Source organism: Apus apus, chromosome 1 (genome assembly GCF_020740795.1).
Source record: "Apus apus isolate bApuApu2 chromosome 1, bApuApu2.pri.cur, whole genome shotgun sequence".
NCBI lineage: Eukaryota > Metazoa > Chordata > Aves > Apodiformes > Apodidae > Apus > Apus apus.
Window position 1 is genome coordinate 193,030,241 of NC_067282.1, and position 20,616 is coordinate 193,050,856.

At 40.7% G+C, this 20,616-nt stretch overlaps 1 protein-coding gene across 1 annotated transcript in view; it reads left to right on the forward strand.

The window, feature by feature from the left end:
• Positions 1–20,616, forward strand: part of RELN (reelin) — a 288,920-nt gene that overhangs the window by 253,101 nt on the left and 15,203 nt on the right. The window contains exons 45-57 of the mRNA XM_051610928.1: positions 565–814; positions 3,073–3,241; positions 7,863–8,003; positions 9,333–9,510; positions 10,732–10,925; positions 11,956–12,212; positions 12,974–13,128; positions 13,952–14,166; positions 14,841–15,018; positions 16,239–16,414; positions 17,627–17,733; positions 18,508–18,750; positions 19,176–19,351. Of these exons, the coding sequence (XP_051466888.1) occupies positions 565–814; positions 3,073–3,241; positions 7,863–8,003; positions 9,333–9,510; positions 10,732–10,925; positions 11,956–12,212; positions 12,974–13,128; positions 13,952–14,166; positions 14,841–15,018; positions 16,239–16,414; positions 17,627–17,733; positions 18,508–18,750; positions 19,176–19,351 (2,439 nt within the window). The remainder of the gene's footprint in view (positions 1–564; positions 815–3,072; positions 3,242–7,862; positions 8,004–9,332; positions 9,511–10,731; positions 10,926–11,955; positions 12,213–12,973; positions 13,129–13,951; positions 14,167–14,840; positions 15,019–16,238; positions 16,415–17,626; positions 17,734–18,507; positions 18,751–19,175; positions 19,352–20,616) is intronic.

Sequence of the window (20,616 nt, forward strand, 5' to 3'; positions counted from 1 at the left end):
TCCCTTTAAAAATGAAAAAAATGTCATTCTTCCACTCCTATATCTTCATCAAATGTAGTTATATTAGTTCAGAACAAATATAAACTGAATTCAAAATAACAATGGAAAATTAATTCTACCTTGTCTGCTCTTGAATAGTAAAATGCTTATCTCTTACAGTCAATGGAAAAACATAGTATTTCCCCAGTCCTATTATCATATGCAATCTGAAAGAAGGGCAACAGAGTACAGTAGAGCTGAGGAGTCAGTAGAAAAAATGACAGTGTAATCACTTTGCTCCTACCAACATTTATTTTTGTGAGCAGTTCTACTTTATGGAGTTAACCTCCCTGAACTTCAGATTTGTAAAGCAGAGCCAATCTCTTTAGAACCCTTTTACAGGAAAAACAGCTTCCCCTTCCTTCTAACCTAAACTCTTTACAAAGTAAATGTGTCCATTTTGGACCAACAGAATATATATGCATAGAAGGTAAATTCCTCCACGATGCCATGTTACGTGTATATTTGTAAAGACTTCTGGACATTTTCTTCTATTCAGTAAAAATTCCTTTCCTTATGTTTCAGATTCTTATTGGAGGAAACATCTCTGGCAATACAGTATTAGAAGATGATTTCACCATGCTGGATAGTAGAAAGTGGCTGCTCCATCCTGGTGGAACAAAGATGCCAGTCTGTGGCTCTACTGGGGACGCTCTAGTGTTCATCGAGAAAGCCAGCACACGCTATGTTGTCACCACTGACATTGTTGTCAATGAAGATTCTTTCTTGCAAATAGATTTTGCAGCATCCTGCTCTGTCACAGACTCCTGTTATGGTAATAACTTCTCAGAAATTCCCATCCATCCTTTCCTATACAGCAAAATTTTCTTGTTTTCTGGTGCCACTATTCATCATAACGAGAAACGAAAGAAAGCTGCATCTTTCTGTTAGGAACTGTAATATCAGCTTTTTAAAATCTGTTTATTTGACGTGTCTGAAGCCTAAGATAAACTTAAGTATATTATTCCCTCCGAGCACTTAAGTTGCAGTTAAGAAAAAGTCTAACAGCTGTCTTTCTTACTCAAATCAACTTACTGGTATATGATATCCACTGCCTGGGGTGATGCTGTGGTTCTAATAATAAGCAGCTGGGTGTTTTTAGTATATGTTTCTTGATTTGTGGTTTTACATTTCTGGTGAAGTAAATCTCAGTTCATCTCTCACTTGCATCTCCATAGCTAATGAATTGTTTATATCAGCACACATCAGACACAAGCTAAGTCAGCCTCAACTGCGAAGATTATCATAGACCATATGAATAACATATAATAATAATAATAACAACAACATGTACATATATGTTTGTGTGCATGCCTGCATGAATGTGTGCATAGATATATGCACATATATGTGTGTATATGCAATTTTTAATTATCAAGCTTCTTTTTTCCATATGATGTACTTTCAGTGCAAAGTGTTTTTTTCTATGTGTATATACATAGAAATAAAAGCATGTTCTGCACTCAGTACATATCACATGGAAATCAAAATTTGGTTAATTATGTGAATTTTAAGATCCACAAGAAACAGATCTGCCCAGATTTTGAATACTTGTTTGTACATGTTAAATTACATTCTTTTATAGTGTAGGGTTTTGAAGTATGGAATTTTTTTTTTTTTTATGAGGAGAAGAATACATGTTGCAGCATGTAGTATGTGCTAGTTCCCTGGGTTGCTGGCTATTCCTCTAGAATTCTGCATAAAAATGGAAAAATGTTTTACATGAAGTCTCAGAAGTAGCTTCTCTTATTTTACTATTCTGAAGCCAATGGAATTAACTGAGATATTTTAATCAGCTGCCTAACAATTTATTTTTTTTGTTGTTGTTAAAAAGACTGTGGCATCCTAAGGTCTACTCTGCTAAGTTTAAAAGTGTTTTGGCAGCTTAGCTATATACTGGCAAAGAAACAGTTCCTTCTTTTTTGTGTCTTTCCCTACTAGACCTACTATTATCTTAACTTAGTATTAAATTAAGCAGGACACTGCCTAATCATGCTTCCAGTCATGATGAGCAAAGCATTTCATTTGGTGATGGAGATTTAACACTAAAAACTCACTTAACCTTGTTTACTTGTCCTTGGATTTCTGCAGCACCATGTTCAGTGCTTAGACATCAAGTAGGACTGATTGGGTGATTAAGGATAATTCTCTTTGCATGAGGATAGAAGAGATGGGTCTGTACTAATCAAAAAAGATTGCAGATTTATCACCCCATCACTGCAACCACGGTCCATGTTTTACACAGCCAGAATGCCTGGCAGCTGGAACATTTACTTTAAGTTAAAGTTCTGTGCCTATTATTATCCACTTTTTAATGGCTGCATAAAAGTTTAACTTGAAGTATTTAGTGATCTTGACTAACCTTCATTTTTCATAATGGAAGTTTATAAGCCATAAACATCAAAACAATGAAATTGCTGATTTTTGCTGAGAGATGAGTACATTAGTTAATGTGGCTAGACTGCGTTTGAATGAAAACAAGCTCAATGACTAGCAAACTCAATGTTTGTTTATGCTGGATAATGAAATGAGCTGGTCTGAAGGCGGGTGGTAGAGTGCTTAAGCAATCTTGTGATAGAGCCAAAATTTTGAATTTGAGTGTTCCTCTGCCTTGCACAATGATTACACCCAGCTGAAGCTCATCCTTCAGCCTGAAAAACAAAAAAAGTTGCTGGTCATGATGCTGTCACATCACTTTCTTGCATGCTGCAGCTACAGAAATTGACTTGACTTAATCCTGACAACTTGATGGATGACTTTGTCCTTGCACCCATGGTTCCTTGAGTCAGGTGGTGGGTACAGAGGTGAACTGCAGCCTTCTCCTGAGTTGTACTGCTCAGCAACATGTAATGTATCCTCCAGCACTGCCACTGAAGGGGTAGCTTTATGCTTCTGACACAGGGTTTGATAAGTTTTGCATGGTTATTTTGTCAGTGTAGACTTGTGATTGGCATCCCCTGGGGTTTCCAGTTTTTTGCAGGCCTATGGATGTAAGTCTCTAAATTAATTAACTAAACATCTTTCCACCTTTAGCTATTGAACTGGAATACTCAGTGGACCTTGGGCTGACCTGGCACCCAATTTTGAGAGACTGTCTTCCCACTAACGTGGAATGCAACAAGTACCATCTCCAGAGGATTCTCATTTCAGACACTTTCAACAAGTGGACCAGGATTACTTTGCCTCTGCCTCCTTACACTAGGTATCTCCTCCTGGTTTTCTGCAGAATAAATCTAAATGCATAACTTTCTACTGAGGCATAATACATTATAGCCTTAAAATATTTTTTTTGCTTGCTTCATTTAAATAGCAACAAATAAGCAAATTAAACCCCATCCTACTTTGCATAAAAAATGCAAAACTACTGTGTGCATTTACTTTTCTTAATTATTTAAAGACAGGGAATACTTGTCCATCTTGTCCTGGGGAAGGACAGGGGCAACTTTTAAAAGAATCTCATGTTATCATCATCCTCACTAAATACTGGTTGATTTGGTGGCTGATTGGACTGGCTGAATCCCTACCTGCACCCTGTGCTTGCTGGTGTTAGCAATGAGCTGGTGCTTTGAAAGTAGCACATTTCAGGTTCCTTGGTTTTCTGTTCATTCCTTGTACCCTTCATGTCTCTCAGCTTTGATCTTCTCAAGTTTTTTTCATATGCCCCATTTTCACCTCCTCTTCCTTTTTGCTCATTCTCTTGTCTTTGAGAGAATAAAAATTGTCAAATTTGTTGGGAGTTTGCAACTGAAGGAGCTGCTAGGGACTGACAGGGCTATTGGGACTCTTGCCTTATGGTTTCCTACAGTGCCTCTAAAACTTCTGGATTTTTGTTTTGTTTGTCAAAACGATCCACTTAGGGACATCTGGGTAGTTCAGCCTTCTAGTTTATGTCCTTCTTGATTTGCTGTTTTGCAGTGATAGCTGTGACAGTCCCTTATGCAGTCATACCTGATAAATCTGGTGTAGAGCTAGCCCAAAGTGAAGCCCTGCTCACACAGGTAGCATGGACATCAGGCTCTCAGCACAACTTTATAGCTTTGCAGCTTTGCCCAATTTCCTCACATGGGCACAGGCTGAGCTAACTGCAGGCACAGAAGTACCACAGCACAGGCAGAACTGATGCCTGTTTGAGAAGGTTGTTATGAAAGATGCCAACTAATGCACATATGAGTTTGGAAAGAAGGACTTGCATTTTATAGCAATTGTATTGAGAGAGCCTATTCAGTTGCCACATGTTTTGAAACTAATAATGGAAAAGTCCAAGTTCTATTACAAATAATTTTGAGCATCTAGAATCACAGAATATTAGGGGTTGGAAGGAGCTCCAAAGATCATCGAGTCCAAGTCCCCTGCTGGAGCAGGACCAAAAAACCACAGACGACTAGGGCAGATCACTCAGAAAGACATACAGACAGGTCTTGAAAGTCTCCAGAGAACGAGACTCCACAACCTCTCTGGGGAGACTCTTCCTTACCTTCACTGCAGTTCTTCACATCAAGTAATAGTGCTTTTTTAGGACTTGTTCCCAGCATTGATCTCCTCTGCTTACTGTCTTGTACTGCTTCACTGCATATTGTCTGCAAAATCCATTAGCCAACAGTTCTTTTATGAAGTCTATAAATTTGTGCTCAGGAGGGGCTTTCTGAGGCTGAATAGGATAAATCAGAACTGAGGCTGATGTTCCACAACAGTTGAATTCGGACCTGAAAGGAACCTACCACCCGAGATGGCAAAGAGGGCCAACTGCATCCTGGCTTTTACCAGCAATACTGTGGCCAGCAGGACTAGGGCAGTGATTGTCCCCCTGTACTTGGTACTAGTGACGCCACACCTTGAATTCTGTGCTCAGTTTTGGGCCCCTCACCACAAGAAAGACATCAAGAAGACTACAAGAAAGACAGCAGATCAAGAGAGGTGATTCTGCCCTGGTCAGACTTCACCTGGAGTACTGTATCCAGCTCTGGGGTCCCCAACACAAGATGAATATGGATCTGTTGGAGCATGTCCAGAGGAGGGCAACGAAAATGATCCAAGGGCTGGAGCACCTCTCTTATGAAGACAGGCTGAGGGAGTTGGGGCTGTTCAGTCTGAAGAAGAGAAGACTTCAGGGGGAATCTTATAGTGACCTTCCAATGCCTGAAAGGGGCCTGTAAGAAGGCTGGGGAAGACCTATTCGTGAGGGCAGGTAAAAATAGGACAAGGGGTAATGGTTTTAAGCTAGAAAAGGGTAGATTTAGGTTGGACATTAGGAAAAAGTTCTTTAATATGAAGTTGTGGATCACTGGAACAGGTTGCCTAGAGAGGTGGTGGAGGCCCCATCCCTGGAGACATTCAAGGTCAGGCTTGATGGGGCTCTGAGCAATCTGTTCTAATGTGAGATGTCCCTGCTTATTTTAGGGGGGTTGGACTATATGACCTTTAGAGGTCCCTTCCAACCCAAGACATTCTGTGATTCTATGGAGGTGCTAGAGTGTGTCCAAAGAAGGGCAACAAATTTGGTGAAGGGTCTAGAGCACAAGTCTTATGAGGAGTGGCTTGGCGGACTGGGATTGTTTAGTCTGGAGAAAAAGGAGGCCTAGAGGAGACTTTATTGCACACTATACAACTACCTGAAAGGAGGTTGTAGTGAGGTGGGGGCTGGTCTCTTCTCCCAAGTAACAAGCAACAGAAAAAGAGGAAATGGCCTCAAGTTGTGTCAGAGGAGATTTAGGTATTAGGGTATTAGCAAAAATATATTAATCGAAGGGGTTGTCAAGCACTGGAACAGGCTGCCCAGGGAAGTGGATGAGTCGCCATCCCTAGAGATATTTAAAAGACATGCAGATGTGGTGCTTAGGGACATGGCTTATTGGTGGACTTGGCAATGCTAGGATAACAGTTAGACTTGATAATCTTAAAGGTCTTTTCCAACCAAAATGATTTTATTATTCTGTTATAAGCTCAGGTTATAATCCTAGTTATAAATAACTGTGATTTTAAGACTGAAAAGTTTTTTGAATGTTATATGTCAAAAGAAGTCTGACGCCTTACTGAGGCAAAATTTGCTCTTCTGTCCAATTCAATAACTGTATTTGTTGACTCAAGTAACACCATTTCCCAAAGATACTAAAACAAGGATTGCATGAGAGAGGATACTACTAGCTCAGCTCACAAACAAGGGAGATGTTAAATTTTAGAATAAGGAATAGTGCAGGTAATAGACCTTGTAGGCTAGATGCAATACAATTTCTATGCTGCTTTATTATTTCCAGCTGGCTGTTAGCAAGTGTGAGTCCCCGGTTGTTTGTGCCTGTATGTCTTAGGGACATCCAGGCTTGGCCTGCTGCACAGCACCTGTGCTTACATGGCCTTTAAGGGCTCATGTACCTCAGAGTGCTTTGTAACTGCTGGCCTGTAGAAGGCAATGAACACTTAGTTTTACCTGAGAGCTGATTTTGAAATGTAAATGCAAACACACAGCTTCTCCCAGGACCATCAGCTCCATAATTTGCTACTGCAGCTTCTAACCTTCAGCAGGCCGTGTAAGCTATAGGTGCTTGTCTTTATTCCTAAAGGACTTCCTCACAATTTATGCATTTCTTTTAAAAAAGCTATTTGGTGAGCAGATACAGCACGGCTATAGATTTGTCTTTGGATAAACTTGTTATACATTCACCTCCTGTGACATATTTATAAAGAAGTAATTCATAGGGTATCATTGACCTTACCATAAAAGGTCTGGTTTTACACTGAATAAATTTTGGCAATTTTGCTGGCTTTTTTGTTTTGGGGTTTACAATAATTGTGATTTATTTGAGCTTCAAAAGAAAACAAAGTTCAATGCTGCCATCTAGTGCTGTACAGCAAAGCGTTTACTAGCTTGCATTTCAAACTGTTTTCTTGAGAAGTTACAGAAATTCAGCTACTCACAGCTATTCCAATATTAGAGATCTACTGCTGCATGAGCTGAGTAGCTATTTGGTATCCCCTGACTGGTTTTGCTAGGTTTTCATTATCTGTCTTTGGAGCTGAGACACTTAATTCACATACATCCAAGTAAGGTGTTTAATAGGGAGCTAAATTATTTACTGAAAAGAAACAGGATCTCACCATTGATAATTTCTTAACATTTCCAGCCAAGTCCTGGATGGAGGGGAGGAAGGAAACTGCAAAAGCAGGGTGACCCCACAAGCCCTACAAGGGCTTTCTTGCTGTCCCCTATAGATTTATAAATGGCAGCACCTCTCCTAGGAGCCTGCTCTCTAGAGCTGTGCTACGTCGGTACAGCTGCGAGAATTCATAGAGGAAAAAGTCAAGTTAGTTCGTTGACTTGGACTGAAGCCACAAAGCTCAAGCTCAGGGTGAAACATGGTGGATTTGGGTGATTCTGGCTTCATGCAGCTTCTAGCTATCTCTCAAGTTTGGAGTTGTGCTAGGATGTGGCTATGATTGGTCTGAGCTTCCTTTGGGCATACCACCTTCTTCCTACCCTCTTCTCTACTGCACCAACCATAGCCCACTTGCTTTGCTCTCACCAGCAATCCCTTTTCCCACCTCCTGCACTCTCAGCGTGCTACCAGGCACCCATGCTTTGTCCTGCTCTCAAAATGGGACTTTTGGACTTGATGATCCTAAATCTCTTTTCTGACCATATGATTCCAAGAGTGGGCACCTTGTTATTGGCTTTTCAGGGATCTTGTTGTTGTCAGGAATCAGCCCTGGGTTGTGTTGATATCAGGCAATCTTCCAGGAGCAGTCTAGCCTCGAGACATTTTCCTTTCTGTCAAAATAAGGATTAGTTTGGCTAGAAGCATTACCTTTCAGTTTATCTTTCTCTCCCAAAGGTCTCAAGCGACCCGTTTCCGCTGGCACCAGCCTGCTCCTTTCGATAAGCAGCAAACGTGGGCCATCGACAACGTCTACATTGGGGACGGCTGCATAGACATGTGCAGCGGCCACGGGAAGTGCGCCCGAGATAACTGTGTGTAAGTGCAGCTTCTTCCCTGCCCTTTCCTCTCCTCTTCTGTCATTTCAATGAACTTTCAGGAAAGGCTTTGATACAATTTTTGAAAGGACGGTGGAGTTTGCTGTTAAAACTGAGCAGGGCACTGGGTCCGCTTGGAATGGAAGTGCCAAGAGGAAGGGTAAGTGCAGGGGTTGGCTCTGCCAGGCCTCTGCCTTTTCACACATCCTGGGCGATGCTGCCAGTCCTTTCCTCAGTGGCAATGCACCACCTCTGCTGTTGCCTGTGCTGCAGCTCAGCTCCTATCCCACCAGATAGGAAGAAGGGACCCCTTGAATTTGTACATCCCTCTAGGGATGTACTTTCCTGGAGCTTCCCAGATGTCATTCTTCATTTCCCAAGGAGTTTCATGCCACGCCCCCACACCTTCATCCTGGCACTGGATGCAGAGGACCTGGGCTGCATCCTCCAGGCAGAATGATACATGCCAGTTCTTCACAAGGCCAGATTTTGCCCTGGAACTGGTGTTGGCTTGATAGCCTGATGCCTCTTCTCCATGGTAGGGTTTGGTGGTGGAAGCAGACTGGCTTGATCCTCAAATTGTCTGTGTAACAGCCCACTTTGAGCCCTGCACAGCTACAAACAACAAACAGATCTCCCCAGGTCTGTCTCTCTGGCAAAAGATAAATACCTTCCAGATGGATGCATTGCTTTTTTCCAGCCACAAATGGCAACAGAAATGGGAAAATGGTTGTATAATCATACCGTGAATGTGTTTGTTAGAAATATATTCCACTGCAGAATAGACATATTGTCTTGTCCTCTATCTTGACAGCAGTGAAGTACCAAGGCATGATCTCCCTGGTGAAGTCTGCAAAGTAGCAGAACACATTTCCATCCTGTTACCCAACCCTTGACACATAATAAGATTTTTCAGAGGGGGGGAAATAAAATGAGGAGTGTATAAAAGAACAACTGGGAAGTACCCATCCACTGAAATTTTACAGAAATTTACTTTAAATTTAACTGGTAGAACACTCTTAGGCTTGGCATATTCCCTTAGGGTTATCTATCTAAGTATAATATCTTTGAACCTGTGCTGGAATGTCCTCTGTGTTAGCAGCTTAAATGATACATAATACTAGCCCTCCTAAAGTATTTTTGTTTCCTATTAACAAGTAGAAAATGTAGCAGATGTTTGAAACCCCCATATACCAGTTGTGTGCTAATAAACAATGCAGGCAGCCTCCATGCAGAATAAGATGGCATCTTAACGTGGAATAACATGGCACTGATTAAACTCCATGCAGAGCCTTTGCCAGCTGAATTTTGCATTTGTTTTCCTCCACAGCTGTGATGAGCACTGGGGTGGACTGTACTGTGACGAGCCAGAGACCCCCCTTCCAACCCAACTGAAAGATAACTTCAACCGCTCGCCATCGAACCAGAACTGGCTGACGGTGAACGGGGGCAAACTGAGCACGGTCTGCGGGGCAGTGGCCTCTGGGATGGCTCTTCACTTCAGTGGGGTGTGTGTTCAGCACAGGGGACAGCTCACTCCCTTGGACAGTATCCATGAGATTGCTTTCAGACGTTAAATAAATAGCAGCATGTTAAAAATATCAGTATGACATATAAAATAAATATATGTTAAAAATGTATATGCCTTTGTCTAGCTGACAGGTCCTACAGACTAGGAACGGCCAGATATAGTGTGTGTGCTTCCTGAAAGGCAGCTCTTGAGGTGCCTTTGGAGGTGGAGCTGATAGACCAAAGCACAGCTCAAAAATTTAGACATTAATTTCCACTCACTCATAATAGCTTCCTCATAATAATAACTTCCAGAGACCAGAGTTTGGTGCAGCTTCTAATCAGACCACAAAGGTAAATTAATAAGTAGGTATATGCATGTGTGTAACTTTCACTTGGTCCCTGAAAATACATCCATCTGTAGCCTTGTCCTTCAAATATTTAATATTGGTTTTTTCAGAGTAAAATGTCCTGTGTTTTAGCTACATATGTAAGTACATAACCCAGACTACTGCTGAATTAGTTTGCTTACAGATAACCTCAGGACCATAAAAATTACCAAAAAGTATTTTAGATGATCTTTCGAGGTCCCTTCCAACCCCTATGATTCTATGATTCTATGATTCTATGATTAGAAACAAGTCAAACTTAGGCTTGTAGGTCTCTTCCATGCAAATTTTAAGCCAAGTTCAGACTGATGCCAGTTTTCTAAAATAAACTAACCAAAGCATTACATTTCCACTTCCTGCCAGTAGGATTTAGTAGGCACCACCAACGAAGCAATGCTAAATATATAAGGGATTATGAGAAAACTGCTGTGCCATTTGATGGTTTGCATAAATTGAGCCATTAGCACATCATCAGTAATTCACTAATTCTGCTTGGGAATCCTTGTGTTTTATACTGGAGGCATGGATTTTTGTAACACGTATTCAGAAGAAAGGTGAATACAAGTCTTGAACGTTATAAAGCCATAGGAGCAGGTAGCAACGTGTGTGAATACACAACAGGATGTTTTAGGATGGAACAAAACTGAAAATCCATCCTCAGGGCAGCTAATTTATTGTTTGGTTATACCTTTACCTTTGTTATAGTTAGTATAATTTTGTACAATTTGGAAGGTTTTACAACATGAAGTTATATTATTAGTGACTGCACAGTCTGACACTTTATGTTCATCAGTCCAACACCAGCCAACATATTTTTCCATTGCTTTTAAGGGCTGCAGCCGAATGTTAGTTACCGTGGACTTGAACCTGACCAGTGCAGAATTCATCCAGTTTTATTTCATGTATGGGTGTCTGATAACCCCTAACAACCGCAACCAAGGAGTGCTGCTGGAGTATTCTGTGAATGGTGGAATCACCTGGAGCCTCTTAATGGAAATTTTCTATGATCAGTTCAGCAAACCTGGGTTTGTAGATACCTTCTCCCTACATAATTTCCTGTTCTGAAGTCAGGTGGCCTTGAACATTTCATAAGAACCTGTCAGATATTACTGCTGTGGTTTGAATGTCAGATCTTTAAGACTTCAGCCTGTCCAGTCCTGCAAGCATGTATGGACTGCTTTGCATGTGATTGGGCATAAGCATTTGTGCAGTTCCTAGAGGAGAAATACAAGGGCAGTAAGGAATCTGTAGTAGTGTGGTAGATTTGTAAATTATGTCCACCCTGTTCTTGAAGAAAATTTCATTTGCAATCTAGTTGCTTACTGACAAGAGCAGAAAATCATTGCTTGAACATGATAGAAAATACTGTGCTGAGGAGAAACTAAAATTCTGCAGATCCATCAAAAGAATGGATACACTCAAGCTCTATTTTCAGTCATTTGTGAGACTCAAACCATTAATAGATATGGGTGGACCTTTTCCTCACTGATTAATTTAGGACTTACAGAAAATGGTACCCATTATTGATGGACCCATTATTTGTTGTTTCATTTTAATACACCAAGAAATCACTAACACTTTAATTGAAGAAGAGTCTTAAGTCATCTACTGTAATGGAAATAAGAAAAGTGTGCTGGAACATCGCTGAATGGCTCCAGGTTGAAAAGTTTTAATTTTTCATCAACATTGTCTTTCTTAATATTTCCCTTAATTAGGTCATTCTGGTCATACCTTACTAGTCTAGACCATTGCATTTGGTCCTATAAGCACAGTTGGAACTCAGGAGGTTGCTCAAATCATTCCACAGTCTGGCTGCTGGCACTTCCCACCTCACTCTGACCTCCTGTCCCAGGGATAATATTGGGAGTGATCAGGAAGGTTTTTGTTTCGGCAATCTCCTGCATGGGAAAATAAGCCAGATCACCTCTCCTTCTCCTGCTTTCCCAACATCCATGTACTCCAGGAAACATCAGGAGTGGACCTGGTCAAAAGAGCGTTGAGAAGTGTCCTCCTCCTGTGGCTTTCCTACAATGATTTTTCCCCTTTGTATTTCAGCTTTGTGAACATCCTTCTTCCCTATGATGCCAAAACCATTGGGACACGCTTCCGCTGGTGGCAGCCTAAACACGATGGGCTGGACCAGAACGACTGGGCTATTGACAACGTGTTGATCTCTGGCTCAGCTGACCAGAGGACAGTGATGCTTGACACCTTCAGCAGTGCTCCCCTGCCCCAGCACGAGCGCTCCCCGGCCGACGCAGGGCCCACCGGCAGGATCGCCTTTGACCTCTTCATGGAAGACAAAACCACAGGTGAAGCTTTTACATGGACCTCAATTAAACAGCAAGAAGTCAGGGCAGTGATTTCCAACTCTTGCTGAGCCTCGAATCTTTGTCTCGTTGGGGTGTCACAGACAATCCCAACACTATCGGGGTCTTTCCCTGTCAGTTTTAGTCCACAAAATGCAAAATGAAATGTCATGTAGCTTTTCTTTTTATACTGTGTGAATTTACTGAGAAGATTTAATTTCGCTTCAAAGAAGGAAAAAAGGATTAAAAAATGCCAAGTAATTCTAAGCAGATTTCTTAACCTTAGTATTTTTTTCCCTATTTCCTAACTTCTTAAAACATTCTTTAGTGAAGTTTAGTTACATTTTGCAACTAAATTTTGTAGAGGAAGTGTTTCTGAATGTTTACAAAGGTAAACAGCCAACAGTGCCAGGGTACCCTTTGTGCAGACTTGTAGGCAGCACCCATAAAAAAGCTCTCCAATAATGTCCAGTGCAACAGAAGTCTATGTTTTAAGTAAGTCTCAGAGCCTTACTTCTTGAACATTAACAAATAATGCTATAATGCTTACGCAAGAGAATAGTAAGAGGTGCTTTGAGCAATAAATGTAATAAATATGTACATGGAGAAGATGGGGTACTGACATTCTCAGGAGCAATACTAAATACTTCTCACATAGGTTGAAAAATAAAGCTATGAATCACCTTTAGTGGTTAACACTACTCCCTGTTTTCTTTAATTTATGTTGTCATTGTCTATTGCTGACATTCCCATTTATTTTCAAGTGAATGAACACTGGTTATTCCATGATGATTGCTCGATTGAGAGGTTTTGTGATTCTCCTGATGGCGTCATGATCTGCGGGAGCCATGATGGCAGAGAGGTCTATGCAGTCACCCACGACCTGACTCCTACAGAAGGCTGGATTATGCAGTTCAAGGTAAAATCTCTGTCTGCAGAGAGAGATCCAATAATTATTGAAAAACCCATTTTGCTCCACACCTAAGTAGACTTTTCAAGAGGTAGGATGATGTATAACGCCACACGTGAGCCGTTCCCTAAGGGAAAAGAATTATTAGTAGGACATCCTCATTTTTCTCACCTACACTGTGTTGGTCAGCTTGAATATGGCAGGCTGCTCTCAGAGGTGGCTCACTCATCTCTTCCAGCACAGCAGTTGTATGGACTTCATGTAATAAGGATATTACACAGACAACGTGCCTGTCTTGTTACAGCTGCTTGGTGAAGGAAAAGCAGTTCAAAAGTGTCAACAGTACTCCTGTGTTCTCATGTACTTATGTCAAACCTGCTCCCAAACTGTCCTTCATACACTGTTTTACCTAAATTGAAAAAAATAACCCATCCATATATGGAAGTTGTAAGAGCTTTTTGCCCATCTGTCCCATATAGAAGGTGCACCTGGCATAACTGATCTGGGTGGCCTCCTCTGAAATATTCAAGTCTTAGGTTGTGTGGGAGGGTAGATTAACTATCAGTTCTGGGGTGCTGGGGTCTGAGGCACAAGTGTCAAAACCTGGAAATCCAGAAATATGAGCTAACTAGACAAATATAGTGAATATTATGTCTGTTTTCAGTCTTGGGAATATTGATGAGATCTGCAGATGACCAGTACTATAGAAGTGCTCCTACTGACATCATTTCAAGCAAAACTCTGTAGTCAGTTTTCAGGTTTAAATATTTGTTTAAACTCCAATAACCCATCACAATAAATTCTAATTTGCTTACACTCTCTTCTTCATTAGGTTTCTGTTGGATGCAAAACTTCTGAAAAACTTGCACAAAATCAGGTCCATGTGCAGTATTCAACTGACTTCGGTGTTAGTTGGAGTTACTTAGTACCTCAGTGTTTGCCAGCTGATCCAAAATGTTCTGGGAGTGTTTCACAGCCATCTGTCTTCTTTCCCACAAAAGGATGGAAAAGGGTAACTTACTCACTGCCTGAAAACCTTGTGGGCAAGTAAGTATGAATTAGCTACTAACTTTGTCTTGGATTCTGTACCTTCTGAAAAACACATCAGGGGATACATCTGCCAGTTCATTTTCTTTCAAGGAAAGTGCAGACTAGCAGTGTTCACGTTCATTACATATGCAGCATAATTTTATTTCCTATCAATCAAGACTGACCACGACTCTTGGTCTGAACAACCAGCAAAGTTACCAGTGCTTCTATGCAGTCTGCTCCAGTACAGTATGTTCTGCCCTGTTCAGACAGCCACAGTCAATTAGAGAGTAGATTTATGACCTTACTGAGTGGAAAAGTTACCCTTATTGTCTGCAGTCATCTGCACATATGCAAACCATTTGTCTTGTTCTGAAAAATTAAAATTTATTTTATTCTTTGAGTCATCTGCTCAAGAAGTAAAACCAAAATTGAAATTCTCTTGCAAGAAGCCAGAATAGCTTTTTCCAGCTTCAGCAGCATCTGGAATCTGTACATATATTGTAGGTAGCACGTGTGAAGAAGATATGGATATGTATAAAATTGATTTCAACAAATGCTGCCAAATATTACTTGTAGAAACTTGGAGGGTAGTACAGTCCTGAGTATATTGTGTTTCACCCACCTTTTTTCAATTGACAGAAATCGTTTCATACATATGTCTGTGGTTTTTTTCATTCCTTTCTATCTAGTCCTGTGAGGTTTCGGTTCTACCAGAAATACTCAGACATGCAGTGGGCCATTGATAACTTCTATCTGGGCCCTGGTTGTCTGGAAAACTGTAGAGGTCATGGAGACTGCCTGAATGAGCAATGCATCTGTGACCCTGGCTATTCGGGACCAAACTGCTATCTGACCCAAACACTGAAGGTAATTTTTTTCATGTTTTTGCCAAGTATTTGGCTGAGAGAGAGAGAAGATCAATCCCACTGGAAACTTAGCTTTGATTCCTGTCAGCCTGGTGGTACTCAAATCCATTTTCAGCCCTTTTCTCATTTTTTGACAAAACTATTAGAGCAGTATCCAAGAACTATTTGCTCCTTTGCAGATAACACTGCCTGATAAAACTGTGATAAGTTCTCTATTCATCCTTGGATCATCATTATATGATCTAAATTGAACTCACACGTATGATTATATTTGATGAAGACACAAAGAAAGATTCTTTATCATGAAAGAGCTTACTGACATAGGGAATAAAAGAAAATGACATAAAATTCCAGAAAACTAATTCATCTAGCTTTTATTAGTGTTACCCTATAACAAGTGAATGAATTCTAGTTAGATATTGTGAATTTAAAAGTTAAAATATTTTTTAAACTTAACATATTTAGAAAAGAATGTATAAGGAGCTCCAAATTAGTTTAAAATGCAGTGTTTACCATCTCATTTTTCTGCATCAGATAAGAACAGAATAGGTATGTGGTCCACAGAAACAACAGGTTAAGCAGCATTTTGTATAAAGAAACACAAAAAAAGACTACTGAACTTTTCAGTTATCATGTCATTTGAATTATTATAATCTTCTGGTTTTAGGGATCAAATCCTAGCAATTTTAGGGGAGTCTTATCACTACCTCCTTAATGCCAGGATTTTACTCATGGCATTGCTTTTACTACACACCTGGAGGCAAGTGGAAATCAGAGATATATTCTAGATAGTTTTCATTGCAAATATTTGTGCAGAGATTTGCATAAATACACATTCACTACAATAACCCTAAAATTTAATTTCAGTACTGGTTTTACTGGGGAAAAATACAAAAGAGCAGTTTTGCCCATACATACTAGGTATGTACTGGAGTGGTGTTACATAGTCTTGATAACCACAGTTACGAATTAGACCCATTCATTTGCACATGCAAATTCTAATGTGCTCTGTTACTCTCCAAATATGTTTAAATCTAACATATTTTCATATTTAGCCAATTCAATTCAAGTGGCTCCATGTTCAGCCAAAAGCGATGATGTTCACTCACTCTGAAAAATAATTTTTACAGTGTTCATGAGCCCTTCAAACGTGTTTAGGTCAATTCTGGCTGTGGTCATCAGAAAGGCTTAAGATCATCATCACCTGTGCTTTACTTACAGACTTTCCTGAAAGAGCGCTTTGACAACGAAGAAATTAAACCAGATTTATGGATGTCCTTAGAAGGTGGAAATACCTGTACTGAGTGTGGGATTCTTGCAGAAGACACAACTCTGTATTTTGGAGGTGCAACTGTGAGGCAGGCTGTCACTCAAGATCTGGACCTGCGAGGGGCAAAGTAGGTCATGTTTCCATGTCATTTTAATGGGGAACTCTGTTAAACTGACAAGACAGTAGGTGACATAGCTCAGGGAATTCCTAGGCCAATACAAGCATAGTGTTATCTCAGGTAACCACTAGATTATGAGTCTCAAAGCACTGATGCTTTCAGATAAGCCACAAAGAGCAAGGTTCACCATAGGACAGTGAAAAGGGTCTGCCATGCCCTGGTTAAGCAGCAGGTCCCCTTCCCCAGGCACGTCCTGAAGTCGACCACACCTGTTCTCCAAAGAGGTGAGATACTGCTATCGCTTGGGCACTTCTGCCTCCACTCCTGGAGGCACCAGCTGTGTCCCCCACTGAGTTCAGAACATCAGCTCTGTTGGTTGTCCTCTCCTGGGTGCCTGTACAACACCCACTCCACCCACAAGCTGTAGAAAAGGTTAGTTTAGACCACGGGAGATAACTTCACCATCATTTCCCTTGGCTGTATGGCTGTAATGGAGCCACGCAGTCTCACTTCTATAATTCAGCAAGAATTCACTGAATCACATGACCATTCAGGAAGGAAGAGGCCTCAGGGAGTCCAACCTCATGCTCAAAGCCAGGTCAACAGTGAATTCAGATGAGATTGCTCAGGGCTTTGACCTGTTTGGTCCGGAAAACCTCCAAGGACAAAGATCCCACAGTCTCTCTGAACAGCTTGTTCCAGTGCTGAGCTACCCTCACAGTAATTATTTTTTTCCCCATCATATCCTTTTTTCAATGTATGACCACTGTCTCCCAGTCCCAGCCATCTTCTCCAGACTAAACCAGCCCTGGTCTCTCAGCTTCTCCTCACAGGGCATGTGCTCCAGCCCAAACCATTTCAGTGGCCTCCACTGACCTTGCCTTAGTTAATCAACTTCTTTTATGATCTTCATTGCTGTGAGGGCAGTTTGATAACTTGTGTTTAGTCCCCTTTCTACCAGGAGTCCCAAGGAACTGTTAGCAAAGCTGCTCTAGAAGTCAGTCCCATGGTACCATTGCAAGGCGTTACTCACTCCCAGAGGCAGGACTGATTAATTTCGTGAGGTTCCCATGGGATTTACTAGGCAATGTTTTTGGAAACCTTTGTTCTACTTGCACATCAATGTTACTTGCTTTAAAATGCTGGCATCTTGAATATTTTCAGCAAACGCCTCGGTCTGTGCAGATGTAAACAGATGTACACTTATACATTTACTCTTAGATTTCTACAGTACTGGGGGAGAATTGGGAGTGAGAACAACATGACAACATGCCACAGACCAACTTGCAGAAAGGAGGGAGTGTTGCTAGATTATTCTATTGATGGAGGTAAGTATGTCTTGTAGTTTCATTTAAGCTACAGCCTTGTATACTATGAATATCTGAGAAGTTGTCAGAGAGATTAAAAAAAAAAGTAATTTTAAGTTGTAAAACTAGTTTTGTCCTCGTAAATTTTTCCCCATCTAAAATTTCTATCTGTTGCTCAGTTTTCCATAATCCTCCTGCCTGATTTCAGTAATCAGTGGCTTCCTGCTAATTTGATCCCTTGATACGATTACAAGATTAGTCCTGCAGTGAGTAACCATTGCCAACTACACTTAGAAGTTAAGATTTGTCTATCAGAAGAACAATTCTTTTTCTATCAGAAGAAGCTGGTTTTTTTTTATTTTATATTATCTTCCTTAGAATCATAGAATGTCTTGGGTTGGAAGGCACCTCTAACGCTCATCTAGTCCAGCCCCCCTACAATAAGCAGGGATATCTCACACTTAGAACAGATTGCTCAGATCCCCATGGAGCCTCACCTTGAATGTCTCCAGGGATGGGGCCTCCACCACCTCTGTAGGCCACCTGTTCCAGTGATCCAGCACCTTTGTATCAAAGAACTTTTTCCTAATGTCCAACCTAAATCTATCCTTTTCTAGCTTAAAACCATTGCCCTGTGTCCTGTCATTACCTGCCTTTGTGAACAGGTCTTCCCCAGCCTTCTTACAGGCCCCTTTCAGGCATCGGACAGTCACTATAAGGTCCCCTGATCTCTTAGAATATTCTATTGTGCACTTGTATTTTTATTATTACGAAACCTGCCTCTCTTCATTCTAGGGATATCCTGGACTTTGCTTCACGAGATGGATTATCAGAAATACATCTCAGTCAGGCATGACTACATCCTCCTCCCCGAGCAGGCGCTGACCAACACGACGCGCCTGCGCTGGTGGCAGCCCTTTGCCATCAGCAACGGGCTGGTGGTCTCGGGCCCCGACCGCGCGCAGTGGGCGCTGGATAACATCCTGATCGGGGGAGCAGAGATCAACCCCAGCCAGCTGGTAGATACGTTTGATGATGGTAAGACAGGCTGTGACAGCTAATCTGGCATCATCTTACCTAAGACAAGCCGCGGGAGGTTGCACACATGCTTTTTTTTTAGCTCTGTAAATTTTTCCTTTTGTCAACTAATGCTGTTGATATACTGTTCTGCTTGCCACTAGGAGGGGTGTGTGAATGTACATACACACATACATGTGTATCTGGGCGTGTGTATAGACAAAAAGTTATATTGCAGTCCAACTCTTTATTTAGGCATTTTAATTACCTCTCTGTAGCAGATGTTTTAATTATGTCTGTTAGTAGCTTACTTACTGCTTGTCATGACAGCATGAACTTAGTGTTTATATCACTAAAGTACTGTCTCTAGTGATTCTGTGGATGCATTACTAAGCCTTGATATTTACCGAGACAATGCAGTAATTGTCTTTAACTCCTGTTAATAGAAGGCACCTCTCATGAAGAAAACTGGAGTTTTTACCCTAATGCAGTCAGGACTGCAGGGTTCTGTGGAAATCCATCATTCCATCTCTACTGGCCAAATAAGAAAAAGGACAAAACACACAACATCCTGTCCTCCAGGGAGCTCATAATACAGCCAGGATACATGATGCAGTTTAAAGTAAGAAATGTTGTCTCTCCCTCCAAAGTAAAGTATGCATTGAAAAATCGATTGATGTGTCACCAGAAATTCTTCTTCTATCTAGGATGCCTAATTGGATGAATAATAATTAATTTTACTAGAATTTAAAGGAAATTCTGAAGTGTAGGTAATGGGAACCAGAAAGATTTAACTTGTTAATAAGCAGAAAAGGCAAGGTAGAGACAGGATGGAGAAGAGTGTCATATGGAAAATGTGCTCAACTAGAATGACCCCTTCTACTTACTTGTGTCATGGCAAATGACCTAAATAATCAGAGAAATATTTCTGAATGTTTTACTCTGATTTAAGTTAGAATTTGGCACTGGACAAAGGCAACAAGTAGCTGATGTCCAGAAATGTTCTAGGCCCTTCCCCAAGGACTATGTGTTAAATAAGGCAGGAACTAATATGAAAGCAGGTTATAAAAACAGTCATCCATTTTCTTGTTATGTTGTGGGGGAGATTTCTGGCTCTTCTGTTTGACAATACAGTTCCAGAAATTTCCATCTGCCACTAATCGATATTTTCACCTTTTCTCAACATGGTTGCCTGTTTTACATCGACTGTGTAATATAATCCCTAAAGCACTGCTTCTCCCTCTCACATAGCATGCCACCTTCGAAGAAATTATACAAAAGAGAAGCCTGACATGCTTTATACTATTGAATGCCAAGACTCCCCCACCCACCTGCTTATTTTCCTCTATTTTATGGCCAAAATTATGATAACCCACCAACATTTAATAGTTCGGATTACTGAACTCTCATTGCAAAATTTTTCTCTCCTGACTCTCTCCTCCTTTTCACCAGTCATAGAAAAGAATTTATTTCTAAACAAAGATCTCAGCTCCAGTGCAAAGCTGCCATTTGGTTCCAGTGCTCTCAAAATTTAGTAGTTTTTTATCTATTCTGTACTGTATATTGGGTAGTGTAATCTTTCCACTCTAATATGACACAAATATGTATGGTCTTTTAAATTCCAAATAATTATATTCTTAAATTGGAATGACTTCAATTGTATAGCTGCATTTTTCTCATTATGAATTATAAATTTCATAGGTAATTAATACAGTTACACTTTCTGAAATGCCAAGGAGCTGCTACATCTTTGTGTTTCAGAAGCAATGTTTACATATTTAATTTGAACTTTAGGAACTTAATATTAGGGTTCTGTTTGAATATTACAGTAGCAATGAAGTAAAAGTAGTAATCCATTCACTAAAAGCAGTATCTGAAATAATTGTG